The sequence below is a fragment of the Cinclus cinclus genome, chromosome 1 (assembly GCF_963662255.1).
Source record: "Cinclus cinclus chromosome 1, bCinCin1.1, whole genome shotgun sequence".
NCBI classification, from domain to species: Eukaryota; Metazoa; Chordata; class Aves; order Passeriformes; family Cinclidae; genus Cinclus; species Cinclus cinclus.
This window is the reverse complement of record NC_085046.1, coordinates 19,253,880-19,273,499: the sequence shown is the minus strand read 5'-3', so window position 1 is coordinate 19,273,499 and position 19,620 is coordinate 19,253,880. Positions and strand designations below refer to the sequence as shown.

The 19,620-nt window shown below is 35.0% G+C and overlaps 1 protein-coding gene across 3 annotated transcripts in view; it reads left to right on the top strand.

Moving 5' to 3' along the window:
- ARL5B (ADP ribosylation factor like GTPase 5B) overlaps window positions 1–8,865 on the top strand; it is a 40,078-nt gene extending 31,213 nt beyond the window's left edge. For 2 of the 3 annotated variants that reach the window (XM_062507483.1, XM_062507490.1), the window contains exons 2-6: window positions 436–496; window positions 1,667–1,814; window positions 3,419–3,502; window positions 5,186–5,337; window positions 7,262–8,865. In XM_062507483.1, the coding sequence (XP_062363467.1) occupies window positions 436–496; window positions 1,667–1,814; window positions 3,419–3,502; window positions 5,186–5,337; window positions 7,262–7,310 (494 nt within the window). In that variant the 3' untranslated portion in view covers window positions 7,311–8,865. The remainder of the gene's footprint in view (window positions 1–435; window positions 497–1,666; window positions 1,815–3,418; window positions 3,503–5,185; window positions 5,338–7,261) is intronic. The other variant, XM_062507499.1, reaches the window with a different exon arrangement.
- Window positions 8,866–19,620: the final 10,755 nt, after the last annotated feature.

The following is a 19,620-nucleotide window of genomic DNA, read 5'->3' as shown; positions in this document are numbered from 1 at the left end:
TAGGTCTTCTGTGTGAATAATAATGGTACTTTAACAAATGATCCTTGAATGCTAGGGTAATATATTTTGCAGTCTTTGGGTATTGGTGCTCTTAATACAATACACTGTTATGGATTATATTTTTAATTGCATGTATCTTTCTATAACTAGATGTTGTAGATGAAGTAGTCATTAGTAACCGTACCTTTAGTAGATGTCCAGTGCTGAGTTTTCCTGAATCCGGGGTCTCAAGAGAAGACGAGGCTTTGTTTGGCTTTTTTTTTTTGTTCTGAAGTCTCCACTAGTCTGTGTAAAGTATTGAAATAAGGGAAACAAGCAGTTGCTTTCTTCAGTAAGGGAGAGTTATTAACCAAAATTATAATTATTGCTGTTTCCACTAATTTGTTTTTTTTTTCTTTTTTCCCCCTTTTTGACTTTTTTTTTTTCAATATGCAGAGCACAAAGTAATCATAGTGGGACTTGATAATGCAGGAAAGACTACTATTCTTTACCAGTTGTAAGTATATGAACTAATAGTTTTTCTTCTTGCATTTTATTATTTGTCACTGTTTAATCTTTGAAAATTCAGCTTTGTAACCTGGTGGGATCTCTAGGGTTCTAGATCACACTTTGTACCTTAATGATATTACACACAGAATTGCAGAATGACTAGGTTGGATATTAGTTGTACAAAAAAGAGTAAATATTTAAAGGATAAGTGAAGGAACTGCTGTGCTTTAAAACTGAACTGTAAATTGAACAAAAAACTTGTACATCCAAGCAGAAAGTGAGCAGCAAACTTTTTTCCCGTGAAAGTCTGTTTGAATTTGTATGTATAGAAATAATCCTGTTGCCACTAACTGCAGACAAGAACACAATTTTTAAATTAATGGAAATTCTAGCCACTCTGCAAAAATCAAAAAATGTTTCCAAATGTTTTGCAATTCTGGTGTCTAAAATTTGTGATGGAGAATTCCTGAAAATAACATTTCAGTTTGCCTAGGTCCTACTTTACTCATTTTAAATAGCATCATTGCACTTAAATCTTGGCAGCGTTATAAGAATATCCATAATAAATTCAAGAGTGTTGTCAGGATCACTATTACTATTGTATTTGTGGAAAAGGAAGAGGGTGTAGATAAATTAATATCCTTGTATTTGGATATCAAAGCATCATAATAAGCTTTCCAGAAAAACTTTCTATTCATAAACATTTTGAGCAAGCTTAGTGGTGGAACTGAGAGATTTTCAGCTAAGTGACCAAACAGTCCTTTGGGATTTAGTATCTAATTACTAAGTAGAGTGCTTTGATAAAATTATATTCTGATTTATATTTTGCGTAGTTTACTGCTTTTGTATTTAGGATCTTTAGATCCTACTTTAAAACAAGTTGATTTTATATGTCTGTTAATGTCCTTTAGAAAGACAGTCCTAAAACACAGGTGTTTATCCATTTGTTATGCCTATTGTGTGCTTACTTTTCATTGCTGATTTCTTTAAGCATGACTACAGTCACTGCTTTCTAAAGTTCAAATGTATAGCTTTTAAAAATATGTCTAATTTTTAAATATCTTATGTCATTTTACACATATTTACTTTGTCTGCAAAAAATTTGTTGTAGCTGAGCTGTATCAAGCATTGTGCATTTTGCTGACTGGTCTTTATGGTGTAATATTGTTTCCTTTAGCTTAATGAATGAAGTGGTTCATACTTCTCCAACCATAGGAAGCAATGTAGAAGAAATAGTGGTGAAAAACACTCATTTCTTAATGTGGGATATTGGAGGACAAGAATCATTGCGGTCATCGTGGAATACCTATTATTCAAACACAGAGGTATGAGAAATTGCTTTGAAATCTGCAAATCAAGGAAGTTTGTTTAAAATTATATTTATTTATTTATTAGGAATATTTGTAAACTTCTGTAAAGAGTGCAGCTGTATTTTTTTTTACATTTTAATAAGGAAGAATAAGTTCAAAAAGTGTGAGGTGTCTTTGGTATGCAGCCATCTTTCTGGTAATATTTGAAGTATTTTTTCTGTCTACTTCACACTAATGTTATTTGATCTATGCTATAAAATGTGAAGTTAGATTTTTCTTAGGCAATCAAATGACAATTAAATACATTTTAGAACAGATTTTTTGCTTGCTTTTTAAAGTAGATTAAAATTAAAATTTTGAAATGTAATTTGCAGACTTTGTGATGATTTGCAGCATTCAGCTGGGTTTCTGTACATCCAATCTGAAATAGTTTTGAAATAATGATAATTAAAGACAAGGAATGAAACTTTCTCTAGGCCTAGGCAGCAGTATTTAAAAAGCTCATCAGCTTTTATCCAGAGAAGGAAGGAAAGTGTTGCTGTGCACTGTTCATGAGGTACTTGCAGAGCTGCTGTTGCTGGAAAGGCTGGAGTACAATTCAGCAGCAGTTGACTTGTGGGGTTTGTTTTCTGTGGCAGTCTTTTTGAGACAAAGAGGTTATCAATACTAAAAGGCACATAAAATCACAGGACTATTTGAGACATCTGCATTGATGTGAAATATTCTAGACTTCATTTCTTACCATTTCTACTAAAAGCAGAGACGTCTTGTAGATACTACTCGATATATAAGCATTCCATCCTCCTGTAAAATTAGCTTTTTTATCTCCTCCTTTTTTTATATCTTTTCCTGTACTCTTGGAGAGAGGTGACATCAGTGATCCATCCTAGATCTACTTGTAAGCCTGATAATGACATCTTAACCTTCATCTCTAGTGTTTTAGATTAATTTTTTGTTTTATCTGGAAAAGGCAGCTACATCTAAGAAACACAAGAAGATAAAGAGACTTCTGCCAGCATTATCTGGTATAGAGTGATAAGTTCTTGGCATTTATCCCTTGAGTGTGTTTGATTTTGGAATTTGGAGAGATGCATATATTATTTTTCTGATACTTTTGGGATGTTCTTTGTATTCTGTCTAGCAAGTGTTCAAAATCCAGTGCCCTGTAGTACTTGGAAAGAAGAACTTTCCCTTTACTTAAGAGCTTTGTCTGCTGGAAACAGTTGAGGAAGAAAAGAGATCTGTTTACTATGCTAATCCTAGCTTCCCTCATATGAATAATTCTGTTTCTGTTCCTCCTCATCTGCTAGGCATCTCAAAGTCATAGCAACATTAAATTGCCTTAGGTTTTCATACTTCGTAGTCATTTTCAATGGCTAATGAATCCCTTTAATTTTATAAGGCAAAGTGATTTAGAGAATATGTTGGAGAATTATAGCAGTGATTTCTAATTCTCCCTTTTTTGCTGCTGTTTCTCTTTTCTCTCTTTTGTCACTTTTTTTTTTATTGTGTCTGAAAGTGTGTGTTCGTTGTGTAGGAAGACTTGTGGTAGTGGTCTCTGGAAATTGTGCTTTCTGTAATTGGTATTTACATACTATACTATTGGTGTTTTTCCCTAGTTCATCATTCTGGTTGTTGACAGCATTGATAGAGAACGACTTTCTATTACAAAAGAAGAACTTTATAGAATGCTGGCTCATGAGGTATGGTGGGATAATAGTTTTGTTGAGAGCAGTGAAACAACATTTCATGTTTCCTATGTTAACAAAAATAATACCATCAGAAAAAAATTCGAGAATAAGTGTGCATTCAAGTTGATCACATTTTAAAACCATGTAAGTTATAAATAAGCAGAAAAATTGTTGTGAAGCACCCTTCTAATAGGACTTGCTTGATTGTAATCAAGTCAGTCCTTTATGAATGTTGAACTTGTGAAATATGCTATGCTTCATATTAATGTAATGGGGTAGTATTGTTCTTTGCCACTGACTATTCCAGTTAAGTGGCTAAAACTTTAAGAAACAATTTTCTAAAAGTTTTTATTTTAGAGAAATGCAATTGCCTACATTTTTGTTTGTTTTAATCCCATTCCTTAAAATTAAGAGGTTTATATCATACTATGGAACAATTACTTCCAGGTAATTTTCCTTCAGAATTGTTTGTATTTTTATTATATGTTGCCCTGGGTACTGCTCAGCATTGGGTAAACTCACTCCAACATCCTAAATTGACTTATACACTGGTTTAGATAAAGTATATTAAAATCTTTTGTGATCACTCTGAAGCTGAATTAAGGTTGTTTTAAATGTTTTAAACATTCTCCTTCATTTTTGAAAGAAAATTATTTAGTATAGTGCAGATAATGCTGTTGAGTTAATTTCTCTCAGAGACTTCTGTTTCACATAAGTGAGCTTTTGCTTTACAATTTAATATTAATTGTAGTTTGGGTCTAGTAGTCAGGAGCAAATTCACTACCAAAAAAGGTGGAAAAATTACTTCTTGTGCTGAAGTTTTCCCATGTAGCTTTTAGTTTCCAGTCTCAAACTCTTAAGAAATTGTGATCTACCCTCTCTTGAAATCAATTGGTAGGCCCAGACTGGACAACTTGTAGGGTTGAATTTTTAGCTGTAGATCATAAGGCTTTGTTGTCTTTGAGATTTTTTTCTCTTGGTGGAAAAACAGTCTCAAAATTTAATATGTATTTAAATGTATTGAACATTTTTAGTTGCAGCTGTCAGTTTCCTGAGTATTAGATTTGTTTACCCTTCTGCACTTTTAAAGCCATACATTCTAGTTATCTCATTTCTGTTTGGAATGCTAAATTCTATACTGAAACAAAACAATTTTAGTAGTTATTAAAGCTGATGCAGCATTGTTAGAGCTCCCTTTTTGGAACACTAGGGTTAAACTTACAGTAATTCAGAAAGCTTTCTTAAATTATTACTGCTTTAATCAATACAGAACTTCTTTAATAAAGTTAGAGGCAATTTCAAGGGACTGATGTCTAGCAGGCTTTTCCATTTGAATAGTATTTGTTGTAGGACTTGGAATGTTTAACCAGAAATAATTCTGCTGGCTGAATGATTTGGGGCATTATAAAATGTATTTTGACAAGACTTTCATTAGTTATGTATGAACATGTGGTCAACACCGAAAGGATTCTCATATAATTCACTACAGTTTGATTCTCTGTGGTGGTGAACACTTCTGAATCAGTTTTTTCACTCTTACTGTAATGAATGTTTAGTGTAGTAGGACAGTTAAAACTCCATGCTCCAGTGTAATTGTAGATGAGCTTGCATGCAGTTCTTTTAACAAATGAAGTTAGCACAGTAGCCTTTTAGTTCTGTGTAATAACTGTTAAGAGTGCTCTAAATCATTGCTAGGATTTACGGAAGGCTGCGGTTCTCATCTTTGCGAACAAGCAGGACATGAAAGGCTGCATGACAGCTGCTGAGATATCTGCATACCTCACTCTCAGCTCCATAAAGGATCACCCATGGCACATTCAGTCCTGCTGTGCTTTGACAGGAGAAGGGTAAGTGCTTCCTGCTTGCTATGGCAGTTCCTGGTAAGTGAGAATACTGATTTAGAATGCTGACACCAAGGTGGATTTTCTGAAAGTTCATATTTTCTGAACCTTGCAGTCAGAGGGACATTTTGCACTTTTCATTTTATTAATTGAACCTTGTGGGTTTTTTCATAGCTCAAACTCCAAATTCATACAAAAGTCTTCCATTTGTTGTTAAAAAACCCCAAACCAAAAACCAGACATCACCCCTCCACCTAAGTATGTAGCTGTTGACATAGCTGTCTATTCTCTCTGTGCTACTCTTTTACTGATGTGTGTTTCTGTATTTAAAGAAGTAAGTTACTGTTTTCTTCCTTTATATTCAAAACTACAGGAAGCTTCTAAGATGGGAAGGTTGAAGTGTTTTTGGATTTTTGATTGGTTGGGGGTTTTTTATTAGCATTGAAACATAGTTTTGATGAAAAGTTACATAGATCTATCCTAAAACAAAATTGTTACCAATATTAAACTTTTTGTTTATATCTGGCTAATGTAGCTAATTTTGAAAATTGTGTACCTTATGTCAACAATTTCTAAAATGGAAAGCTGGGCGAGCCTTAGATCCTTAGTCTGTAGATATCAAAAAACATTTTTGGATACCTTTTAACAAGCTGGATAATGTCTTACTTACATGGTGTGAAGTGTACTAATTTTTCATCTTGATATTTGAGGCAGTCTTGAAATGTGTGATATTTAGAGGTTTTTTCATCTGTATTGTACAACCGTTAGAATAATGCGGTCTTGTGATGTCAAAAATAATGACTCCAACTCAGTATTTGGGAAGGGAGAGCATCTACCTCACTTTTTAGCATGAAGTATTGTCTAATGTCATGGAGATGTCTTGTAGAGTGGCATTAACTTCCTTAGGTTGGAATGTGTTAGAATAAAGTGATTTGGGGTTTTTTTTATGGAGTGCTTGTATTGTTTCGTTCTAAGAGTTAACTCTACTTTCCTTCTACCAGTTTTGCTAAAGTCACTTTTGGATATACAGTTTATGTACTAACTAGGATCTTCAACAAAGTTGACATTTGAAGGAAAGTAGTAATTAATAAATATGAGGTTTCGTTTAGAAACAGTGGCCGTCCTAGGCTACTTCTTTTCTATTGTAAAACAAAAACCGATGAATATTTAGAATACTTTAAGCTATGACAGTAGTGAGATCCAGTTAGAAAAAACATACCCAGAGTTAAATCACTGAGCTGAGTCTTCCTTGGGAAGATCTGACAAGATCTTCCCAAGTGTGGGGGGATCAACCTGGTGTGAGTGAAGCTAGCATTCTTGCATAGCTCAAGCCTGAGTTACAGTGCAAAGGTAAAGCTCAAAGGGGTATAAACTAGGTAACTAGATCCTTGGAAAATCAAAGGAAAGTCCATCTTCTAAAATGGAAGACTTCTAAATGGAGATGCAAATTGAGTTAGGAAGCAGATTAGATCCCATGCAATTTTATCATTCAGTATAAACACACTTTTAATTTTGTAATGTCATTTTAGAATTCTTGATATACTTTTCATGAAACAGTTCTGTCTGGATAATCTGCCCTTTATCTTTTAGTATTAGTGTGTAAAGGTCTAGCTTTCTGTAGAAAAAGAAAATCTTTTTTGTGTCCATGTGCTTGTGAGTAAGCATTTAAGGACAGTGTCTTTTAGGTTTGCAAGGAAAAAAAAAATTGAAGCACTGCCAAGCTTCAATAAAATAGAATGCATGACCATTTTCATGTGGCTAAAGCCTAAGCAGACTTAGTTTAAAACACTGTTTACTCTGTTCAGCTTTCAATCCCATTTGCAGTTGATTTAAGTAGCTGTTTTTACACAAAAAAAAAAAAACAAGTAGAAAATACCTTCAAGATTCTGGAATAGAACTTGTACCAATTATAACATCTCTTCTCTTTCAGATTATGCCAAGGCTTGGAGTGGATGACCTCCCGTATTGGAGTGAGATAGCTTTTCTCTTTTTTCTTTTTTTTTTCTTTTTTTTTTAATTCCTCCAAAAGAAGAGACTTCTATTTATCCTGTGAACATGTACATTTTTCTGTACTTTTGGCTGCTGAGGCAGTGACCAGTGTTTAATTTATATCAGCCAACCTCTAAGCTGTGCTTGAATCAAGCGCAGCTGAACTGAAACACAAAAGTATTTTCTTAACTTTTTTTAATACACTAATCTTCAACTGGATGAACATATGTGAATCTGTTTTTAAGCATTGAAATTCCTCAGAATATGAATTCTAACTTTTTCAATAATAGCTTTTAAAAATCTGTTTTATTGTTGTCAATATTTCATATTTCCTCTTTTAAATAGTTGTATAATTTACTAACATAAATGAGCACATTTTATGTAATAATTAGAAGTAGTGTTTAGGCTAACTTTACTCTGCCATAGGTTTAACCTCAAAGGATAACCATATCTCCAGCTGGACTTCCTGGAACATTAGTAGAGTTCTAGTCAGCATGAGAATTAATAGTTATGAATGCAATTTTTTAAATGCTTAATTAATTAGTTATAGGTAATATTGAGGTGGCTTTTAATCTGATATGCAATTGAACTTCTGCCTTAAAAGAAATCTGTTTCAGTCTGAGTTTCTCTGGTATGTAGTTCTAGGACATTCATAAAGTCTTCTACTTGAAGATACATCTCTCTACAGTGCATAAAAATATCATTACTAAGTGCTGGTGTAGTCATTTAGAACTTGAATACCTTGTCAAAGTTAAATGGGTAATTTAATTTGGAATCACAGCAGCCAGTGTTACGTGTGGACTTGCTGTATGATGCTGTTAAAGTTTCAAGTTCTATATACATGAGCCTTCCTCACCTTTTAATGAGAGTGTTGTTTTCTAAATGAATACATAATCAAAAGGGAGATTTATAAATAAAACAAACCATGGTGCTGTATCTATAGACTTCAGAGTGAAGCTAATCTTGACACTTATTTACCTACTATCATATATGTTTTCATATTCTGTTACAGAGAAAATATTTTGCCTTCATTTTTGTTTTTGGTCTTACTTGCACAAGCAGAGACCTTTGGATGGTGTTTGAATTAGGTTCCTTTACCTGAAATTTGAAAAAAAGGTGATGAAACAGTGACCCAGTAACTGTTAATTCAATTTGAAGGGAATTAAGTTAAATCTAAAGATAATCTAAGGATAAGGAGTTAATTGAGAACATTAGGCATCAAATAAACCTAACCACCAATCACCCCAAAAGACCCCCCATGAAGATTAAAAGAATGCAGCAAATCAAAACCAATCGTGGACATCCAATTCCTCACCAAATCCCAGCAGCAGTCAGGTACCCAACCTATCCAAATGCTTGGCAGGTCTTCCAGAGGCACTGTTCTGCACTTCTGCACGCCTAAAAGCCACATGGAGTTTGGTTACCAGAACCATTCTGCAAACTGACTGTAGGCCTTTGATGACAAATGCTTTTGTTAAATCTTGTTTTGAAAATTTAAGCACACTGAGTTTTCTTTAATAAAATTTTAAGCTTTGTAAATTTCAATTTGCTTCCATTTTATTTAAATAAAACTTAATGAAATTTTAAAAGTATCAGCAAAATATGTTGTCATAAGTATTGGAAAGACTTTGAATACATGTGGAAACTGTGATTGGTTGAATCAAGTTGTATATTATTGTCAGTTGGCAAAAGTCACATTTAGGACTACATTGAGTGTCAAGTCAAAACGTTGAGAAAATTATTAAAATCAGTGAAAAGTAGTGCATAAAGAAAAAAGATGAATGCAAGGCAAAGTTAAAATCTGGTATTAAAGCCACTTGCTGTGATGTTCAGCTGTTTTAATGTGTGAAAATAAGATTTGTTGTACTCTTAGGGAAGCAAATTATAAAGGAAAAAAATAAAATGATAATATGAATGATGTTTCTTGTTTGGTGACTTAAAAATAAACCTGAAAATAAATCTGAATTGCAAAGTGAAATTATGTGATTCAGAATGTAATCCTGAATACTTACAAAGAGTACTAGCTGGATGTATAGCCCTTTGGTTGTTTGGGATTTTTTTTTGAAAAATACATGATTTTGTATTTAATGCTTTTTGCTAAAATCGTTTGTAAATCTATGGTTTCATTACTAAATCCAGTCTTACTTGAGGTAATACATATAAGTTTGATTAGGAGAAAATTGTCTGGTTGCAAATACTAGAATATTAGAATAATGGCCATTTTCTTTTAGTTTCTTTACACTTAAGACCTTTGAGTGTCTTTACAGAATAAAACATTCCAGACAAATGCTATGATTTTTATCACCTAACCAACTTCATTTTCTGCAGCAGTTTTCCATTGATAATACAGGTTTGTTCACAGCAGTATTGCTGTGTTTTTGTTTTTGTTTTTTTTTTTTTTTTTTTTTACTGTTATTATTTTTGGGGGGAAATGGCTTGGTATAGAATTATGGGGGGCCTATTTTTAATAACTTCAGAACCTGTTAAACTAGAAGTCATTTGATCAAAATATTTTTTTTAAGGTTTTTTATATTATTTTATTTTTATTTTTTTGCCTTAGAATACTGTGTGTGTTTTTGCATTGCCAAATATTGCTTATGTTTGCTAATTTGAATGTAGTAAATATCTTGCAGGTAGTTTTGCACTTTGAAAGTATTCTGTGTTTAATATGCTGTTCACAACCAATAGTGTTGATCAACTTAAGTTCAAGAAATTATGGTGCCCTATGCAAATTTCTATTGTACTGCTGTCAATGTGTTGGCTCATGGCTTTTTATTTGTTTATTTTTTTTTACTTTTTGTCTAGGTGGCAAAGAGGTTCAGTATCCCCAAAGCAGGGATTCTTTCCAGCTCTTTAAACATACTGCACTCAGTAAGGTGAAGAGGACTTGGGCACAGCTGCTCAAAATATTTGTCCGCAAAATAAAATTGAGTTGTTCTGTGAAGTTGGATGGGGTTTTTGTTGGAGAAGAGGTATTGCAGCAGTGTAGCCTTGTCACTCTCATTTCATCTCCAGTCTGTTCACTGGGGCAGAATGGGGACCTCCATCATGCAGCTGTAGCCAGGTCACAGAACATCTTGGCTGGACACCTGCTTCCTTTCATCTCAGAGAAGCTCCAGCTTTGATCCTAAAGAGACTGTCACATCGTTTCAGCCATGGGAAGCATGGGTCTTTGTTTGTTTTAGTGAAGGGTGTTTATTTTAAGAGAACTGTTCCCTTTCACAGTAAGAACAAAACAAATCCAAACAAAAGACTGAAAAAATCTTGTATGGGTCTTTGTGTGTTCATTTGACTATGCTTAGCATTTAGCTGAGTTTGCTCTTTCCTTTTGTGGAGTCTGCCTTGTGAAAGAGCCTGGAAGGCAACAGTGAGGAGAGCAGGATGAGAACAACCTTCAACTACTTCTAAAATTAACTTGATGATCTTTCAACATTGAGTGATTCTGTATTCTGCTTTTTAAGGGACAGTGCACTAGAATAGCTTTGTGCTGTCCACACAGTGTCTGCGCCCATCCTGCAGGCAGAAGAATGCAGCTTTATCTTAGGTTTGTTTCTTGCTAGGTGTGCTACTCCTCAGTTCAGTTGATTTTTGTTTTGCTGGGTAGAGATATGCATTTTATACAGAAAGTTTTCCTGAATGTAACTGGACATTCTTCCAGTTGTTCACCAGTTTGTGTCCCCTAGATGGCAGAAAAGGACCAGTTTAACAGTGCCGTACCTGCTTTAGCTTGTGTTCTTCGGCATCTGTGTGAACGACTTCTAAAATGCCTCGGTAAACGAAGGGGCTGTGTACCAGTAGCTGAACTATGGGGATCACACTTGGGTATAATGGAGACAGCATAAAGGACAGGGAGGTGGAATCACATCTTCAGTGGAAAGACTGCTTACAGTGAGGTTTTAAAAAAATTGAAACTGCTCTATTGTTTAAAGGCATTTTGTCTTAATTCTTTATGGTTAGATTAATATTCCAAACATTTTATTGTTGCTGCAACTGCAAATGTAGACAAAAAACCAAAAAAGAATTAATAGAATTCCTGGCATGTTTCATTGTAATAACTTCTGTCTGTTGCCCATGACATGCGTGTGTTTTTTTAACTTTGGTTGATGACAGTTGCTTCTGTAATGCTCTGTTGCACTGCTACTCCTCAAATTGCAAGGATCTGGAACATTTGAACTGTCACCTTGCAGTGTGTTTAGCCATGGTGATGATTTGTAGTCTTTACTATATACTATTGCACATGAAGGCTAAATTCAAGTAAAATAGTAGTTCTGTTAAAGATTTAGATTATTTGTAGTGTAAGTAGTGCTCAAAATAGCAACGGTTGCCATGGGCAGTACCACCGACATATTTTCATTGCCCATGTTGTTTCTTGTGCAGTTGATAAAATGTATGCCGTATTTGTATATTTATCTTTATGCAGTGTTTTTAAAAGTTATTTACATTGTAACTAACTATTGACAAGAGTATTGTCTAATAATTAGCACTTCATTTTTAAGTCCACATTGAAAGTTACTGCTGACCAATCTTCATTACAGGTGGAATTGACTTGTATGGTCTCAAAGGGCTCATCCTCCATACTGAACAAGAAAAGAAGTGGTAAAAAGTGTTAAGGCATCTCAGGAGGGAGTGAAGTCCACAAGACCATAATTTCATGTCTTTTCTGAGCATATTCTGTATTGAAGTGATGAGCAAGAACTTCTTGAAACTCATGATCTGTTTTGGCAGCTCATCTTTTACAACTAGAAGCAAAAGTTAACCTGTATCTACAAGTTGTACCAAAGAGTTCAGTTGAAAACACTTTGGATATCTGGTGGGCCAGCTGGGAGCAGTCATAACCTAGCTTAGCTGTGCTCCAAGTCTGTAGGATGAGATCCCGTTCTGTTCCCAAAGCCATTGAGATAGATGGACTGGCATGCTTTCCATGAAAGCTGCTCTGGAGATGGCCACACCCTGAATGTGTGGGTGTACCTCCTGTATGGGTTGTTCAGCCCACAGAAGCCATCTCCAGAGCCCTACGCAGAGGCTTCTGTGCTCTGCAGTGCACACGGTGCTCTTGCTGCATCCTCAAAGAATGAGGAGGATCTGCCTCCAGGGATGACTTTGGTCTCACTGCACTCCTCTCCTGAAATGACTGTGAAGTCCCTGGAAGCTGAAATGAAGTGTATGGAGATAAACCTCAATGTAACTATTAATTGAAATTTTCATATGCAAATTTCAGATTCACCAATATTTTAGAATTAAATTAATTAAAAGGTACTGTTAGTTGGGAAAATGTCTCCTGAGTTCTTCAGAAAATTTCAGAAAACATGTTTCAAAAATAGGGCTGGTAAAACTGATTGTGACTTAAAATTTTGGTAGCTGGCTAAAGCTAGTCAAAAATCTGACAGTTTTAAGAAAAATATGACTATTTTCTCAACAAAACTCTGGTCTCTGGTCCCTCATTTTTCAAGACTGCGTTTTTAAAGCAGTGTTTTCACTGAATCATTTGAGTGCTTTTCATTTTTTCATTAGCTCCTCTCATATCCCCTTTGAGGTTTTATTCCCTTCTGTAGACTAGTTCACTAGTTTAGGCTTGGAGCTTTGCTATTCTAATCTCATGTTAGGAAAAGGATGTTATGGTCAACCTTGAAAGTTTAGCAACAAGCTGTCTTCAACCACCACCAGTAGTCCAGTGTTGAGAAAAACCTTGGATGCTTTTTTTGAAAATAGCATTGCTAGACATTTGGTGTTGATTTCAGCTGAGTACACTACAGTTAGAAGCTGAAGAAGCCATTTGAAAGGTTTAAGTTCAAACTTACAGGAAAAGAGGAATTACTTGATTTGTTTTGAAAGATACAAATACATATGTATATATAAATTTCTCATATATAATTGAAATTTATGCACATACACACTGCAGTCTGTCCAGTGAGTATTGAAGAAGATTCGTATTGATCCTACAAAGGCCTGAGCTCTCAGTTCTTGGTGCTGCCTTTCCCATCCAACAGTTGCTTTGGATTCAGCACCTTTCAAAGATAAATACAACCCCTTAAAATATTTTCCCTTCGCTCTTTTATCAGTAAGTTGCAAGCCAGCAGCTACTTGATAGATTCCATTTTCTGTTTAGTAGGAAATGTAATGTACTTCTGTTCTGGAGGAAAATTGGTACGTAATTACTGTAGAATTAAATCCTATTGCTTCTGTGAAAATAAACAATACAGCAGGTATCTGGGGACTTGCAGTAGGATGCATAATCCAACAGTACTCATTCTTCTTTATAGAACTATCTAATTAGGAGTTAATGAAAAAATATTGGACTGCTTGCAATTTTGTACACTGATTCTCTGCAAGTGTGGAAAGTTTCTTCCTCTGAATCTTTTAATGTTCTTGGTTTTGTTTTTTTAGCTGCAGTGAAAATAGGATCTTATATTAACAGGAATTGTTTATGTCATGGTAATAAGCAATTAAGTTCAGTACCTTTTAAATTCAGTTGTTTATTTGATTGCCTTTTCTGTGCAGTCAGGACTCATTTCTAGACGAAGTATAGATTTACCATTTTTTGGCAAATTAAAAGAAGAAGGGAAAATTTTTAAAAGGTTAAGGTAAGAGAAAATAAAACTGGTTAACTACATATGAGTTGAAACAAGGAAGGAACAAAAGTACTTTCTTCTGAAGTCAAATCATGTGAATCTGTTTGCCCTGTTCTGTGTTTCTTTTGTAAAAAAAAAAAAAAATTGAGGTTTTTTTAGTTGCACTGAACAAGTACTAGACAGACGCGCCATGTGTGAGCCATGGGCTTTCCCATGAAATTCCAGATATTTTCTTCTATTGATGAAGTGTCAGCTGGGATTTCTCAGCACTGAACACAAAGATTCCTGGGCAGAGACCATATTGGTGACACTGTTATGAACCACAGCACACTTCTGCACCCTACTTTTATTCTGCCAGGAATTTTGATTTAAACCAAAGACTCTTCCCACCAATTATGAGGTATAAAGACAATTTGTCCAGTACACTTACAATGCAAGAAGTGGAAATTTATCTATTGATCCTATAAATCTAATATACATAGCAATAAATTCAAGGTTATGGGCAAAAGTTCTTGCAGGATTCATAAATATTTGATTGCTCTGAAACACAGATGCCAGTGGCTTTGTTTTTAAAGCCTAGTACGAGAATTGGGTAGAATTTTAATATTGCTAAAATTATGCTAAAATGCTTTTGGAACTTCAGGCAAAATAGATATAACTTGGGTAGCAAATCTAGTTCATTTCCAAGGGACAGAGCAATAAAACCCTTGAAGCAGGCATTACCTGAAGGTAATTGACTGCATCTGTAAGTTAAATGTTCCAAGGAAGACTGCTTTTAGCTGACAAGGTCGATTATCCCCTCACTGTGTCCTCTTTGGGTGGTACTGGCATTCCAAACACATCCAAAGTTATGAAATAAAGATTTTGAGAGCAAAATAACGTCTCTTTAAATAAAAGTTTTTTAAAACTCAGATACTAAATTAATGCACAGAAGTAGTACTTATCCAATGGATGTATGTACTTCACTTTGAAGTGGTAGTTACCTATCCATTGTCACTTCTGGTGGGGTGGAATCTGATAATGGAATTTTTGTGCTTTCTTTAAAAAACATTGACTGCAAAATGACACTGTGTGATAAATGGAGTAGTTAAAAGGTTGTACCATCTTTGTATTTGAGCATCCCTGGAAGCTCTGTTTCATCGTGGATGCAATCCTGATAAAGTAGAGGCAAATTCTGTGAACTGAAAACAGGCAGTGCTGACCCGCATCAGGAATTGGTAAAAGGTCGGTCCAGTGCTTCAGATGCCAGTAGCAAGGTTCTTCCTTAGTTTTGTTTCAGATTTGCCAAGTTCAGCTGGCACGTCCCACACAATAAAACCTCACCTGCTCTCTGTGCCCAAGGAACATGAAGTAGATGCTCTCTCAGGATGTTCCCTGAGGAACAGCCTCAAACTCTTTGTACTGCTGTTTTGGACTCCCCAGTGAAGAAACACAGATTATGACAAATCTTTTACTCTGAGATATTTGTCTTCCCCTTTGGTAATGTTTTATATAAATTGTACCTTTTCCCTTGTTTTAGTTTCCTGTTCATTTATTTTATAAAATTCTTTGATTGGAAACAAAATCTTTATAATAGGATTTGAATTTTACCTGTTTTCCTGCAGCTTTTCTCTGAAAACTAACAATTATTGTGTCCTGATGACATCAGATTGTTCATCTGTGTCCAATTTGAAGTTAACGTTCTGCCTTCTTTAAAATTGATAGCCCATTCACTTTGTGGTGCTGTGTTTTTCATTCCTTTCCAGTATGGGAATAATGCTGTTTCCAGTCCTGTTCATGCTGTTTATACTCTGCTAATGTTTGCATTTGCTTGGAAAATCTTGGAGCCCATTTGTTATTTTACTTTTAAGTTATGTGCATATTCCTGTTTTGTGAATTTACCATATAATTTAGTGTTCTGTGCTTGTTGACAAGCTTTTTGTCTTGTTTTAACTCCTGCGCTAACCTCTGCAAGTCCTACTTCTCTTTCTTGCTCTGGGTTTTTGCCATGTTTGCCATAGTATAGATTGCTCTGTACATCATAAGCTTTGTCTCTACTTTAGCGATAATTGAGTGGGAAATGTATTATTTTCCACTCAAGATCAATTAATCTTCATAATTATGAAGATTAATTTTTCCCACACACCTTTTTTATTGGATTCCTTCTAAATTAAGTTTAAACCCCATGTTTATCTTTTCAATCTGTAGTCAGAGGCTCCTTCTATCTTCACTCTTCACAGTGTTTATTTAAAAGTGTGCTGAAGCTATTTCAGAATTAGTTGGTTGCATCAGCAAGTGTCCTGTGGCTGTTTTCCTTTCTGTCTTGAACCTACTTCTAGTAGCCAGAAATGGAAGTGATGCTTTAAACCTTCTTTGTTGTCTTTCACATTTCTAGAATGTTTCAGCTGTTAACAGATACTCAAGAGTAGTTTTTTAGCTTCATGTACCCCAATACCTTACCCAGAGATTATTCAAAAGGAGATGCTGGCTGTCTTACAGTGTTCCTGAGTCAGAGGGAGGAATGATTCTCCATGTGTGGTGAAGTGAGTAACAAAAAAAGAGAAATGAGTGGTGAAAGGAGAAGGGAAAAGGCATCAGAGGTGGAAATGCCTTGAGTCTGCCCAGGCAAGCAAAAATCAAAGTCTGCATGAGTCAAAGGGCACTGCCGTGTGGCAGCTGGGAGCTGGAAAATATATTTAGAGCTCACTAATGACAGTATTTGACCGGAAGCAGGGCCAAATTTAAATTTAGGCTTTGAGCCTTGTCCCATTGTCTTGGCCTCCACTTACTGGGACACTGAGCTTGCCCACACCGTCCTTTTCAGCTGCAATCCCACCTCTGTGCCCAGGGCATTGGTTTGAGCATTCATGTGACCACACTGAGAGTCAGGAAACTTATTTGGCTAAGAATCAACCATTGAGTGACTTCAAAAGGAAATAACGACGTTGGTAGTAACAACATCCTCTCCTGGCTGTTCCTGAAGGAAGCAAGGTGATGAGATGTAGGAAAGAAGCAATCCCTTTGCAAACCAAAAATTGTCCCTTCTTCCTTTCCCCCACAATACACACACATGTGGAAAACCTCCTGCATTTAAGCAAGAGAGAAGTTTCATCAATGTACATTGTGCTTTGGATGAACAGGCAACATAATCAGAAGCTACTAAATTCTTTTTACTTCCCAAAACAACCCCCAAAATAAGATTTAAAAATGCATAAGTACCTTGATAATGTCTCAAATTTAGGCTTCAGGCAAAAATGTGGTAGGAAAACAAGCATCTGCTGTAATTTCTCAAACCTCACTGGAAGCTACAGTTCAATTCAAGTTCTGGATTTGATGTGAAAAATACAGGGAAAATATAAACCGTGGTGTTTATTAACAAACAAAAACCTTACAAAACCTTTTTGTCACAGATCTTGCTCAGCTTTTCCGTAGCCTAATATTAAGCTCAATAACAGCCAAAGTATTTTCTGAGGTTTATTCTTTGGCATAGAAAAACCTTTCATTTACCCTCTGGGATATCTGAACTGGCAATTGGAGAGCTGTCAAATTCACTCTGATTCTATGTGTCAATCTGCTAACTCTCACGCTGTTCTGTGCTTTATACTCTTTATAAATAAAATGATTTCTGCTGCTCTGCATCAGGTTTCTGAAGCACATACCATGATAATAGGACAATCAAATGTCATGGGGATGAAATTTTAACTATACTACTTTGAATTCAACAACTAGTTGGCAGATCCTGTGTTTCTGTTATTTAAATCCTTAGGTTTTTCATCCCAAGAAGAACACTGTAATCAAAGGAAATTGGGGTGGGATTGGAGCTGGGCGAGTGTGTTGTGCAAGGGGAAGCTTTAAGTGCAATAAAGCTATAAAAGATGGTATTTTTATAGGTAATGTGCAGAAATAGGACTGGAAACAGCTCTAAATTTTTGGTTTGTTCTTTGTCATTCTCTGAACGTTTGGCTTTTTTTCCTGTGGTTTCTTTATTTCCTTCCTTCCCAAGTTTCTAAGTGAAACATTAACTTGGAAGATTTTGAGTTTCAAGATTTGCATATTTCAGTGGTGCTGTAGATAAGCTTAATAAATTGGGCTATTTCAATAGCATCAAGTGTTATAACTATAAATGGCATTCTGAAGTAACCAGTCTTTGTATTGCATGCATTTTTCATGTTAACAGTTTCCTCAGTATAAAATAGTGCTTAGTATCTTGACACCTGTGCAAATACAGAAAATATGTCTTAAATTCTTCCCACCTGCACTAGTCCTCCTTTCTGTTCTTCACCCACCATATACTGGATGAAGTCTAAAGGAGATGGATTTGCGATGAAAAATGTATTTTTCTGAAGATTTAAACTAATTGTTTCACTACTACTATTAATAATTATATTTGATCTTGTTTTTTTTTTCTCTAGAGAGTTCCTTTTTAGCAATTTATTTATCCAGTATTCCATACTATGTAATGATATCCAGCTTCATTGAGGTTTTAAAATTTAAAGTCTTAAAGATGCTTGTTAAATATTACTATATTTTAGTTCAGCTTATTTTATCAACTCAACTTTCCTATCAAAACTATCAAAATATAGTGTCAATATAAATTATAAACTGCTTCCCTGAAAGAAGAGGCCTCTGTATTGTCATAGAACAGTTGGCCAAACCATATTCTAAACATCATAAATGCCTGGTTTCAAATTACTGCAGTAAATAGATATTTTCATTTCAGACTTGTGAGTTGTTATATTAATGAAAATAATACTATGGCAAAAGCCCCTCAAGTTTCTATTCTCATTCATGACTTTAAGATAAAAACATATGAATGCCATTGAAGATAACATTAGAAACATGTACTTATGACAGCAAAATGTGCTTTAAAAACACGACACAACTTAGGTCCTACAAAAGTATTAAAGAAAGACTTCTAATGGAGAGAGATTTAGATGCAATACATGACTTCAACTGCAAATTGGAAGTTGGCAAGGTTTGGGATTGAGTATCTTGGAGGCAGTAAAAGTTAAAAGCTAGAACAACAACATATTAACTGATACAAACCATGAAGATTACAGGTGTCACAAGTGTGAAACACCTCTAAAACATGCTCACCATTGTAGAGCAGGGATTGCAGGAGTGGTTGACATGCTGAGTCAGGAGCTCCTTCAGTTGTGAATAAATTCATCATTCAGCAGATATCTTGACAGATCTGCATTTGTGTAATGAGATTTCTGACAGAGTTTGCAGTTTATTCTGTGTGCATGTGATGTTTCAAAGTATAATCTAATATTCTTCAATTCTGATGACCCTTCCACTGAAGCTGTAGATTCTTCCCCATCTTACTGATCAGTGATCTTCCATGATAATCAGTAAATTACTTTGGCAGCTGATCATAGTTTGTGCTCTATACTTTATTATTCAAAGTGCAGAAGTCTTACATAAGATGGTCTGCTTATGACCATCAGTTTAAAGCAATGAGAATGAACAGGAAACAATAAAATGCAATCAAATTCATTAAGGAAGTGCAATGTTGTTTTCTAAGACTTGCTGAAAAACTTAGGTCATGTTGGTGATATAAATAACTTGTGAAAATTTAATGTGCTGCAATACTTCCAGTATCTTAAATATACTTTACTGAGCTAGAGATTAAGTTTATCAGTAGCTATCCACCCTGTTAAAGCTCTCGAGGTTCTGCTAAACACAAACTGCTGAACAACATTTCTTCTCTGTTTTGAATTTGAGAGTCACCAGAAGTACTGCATGTGAC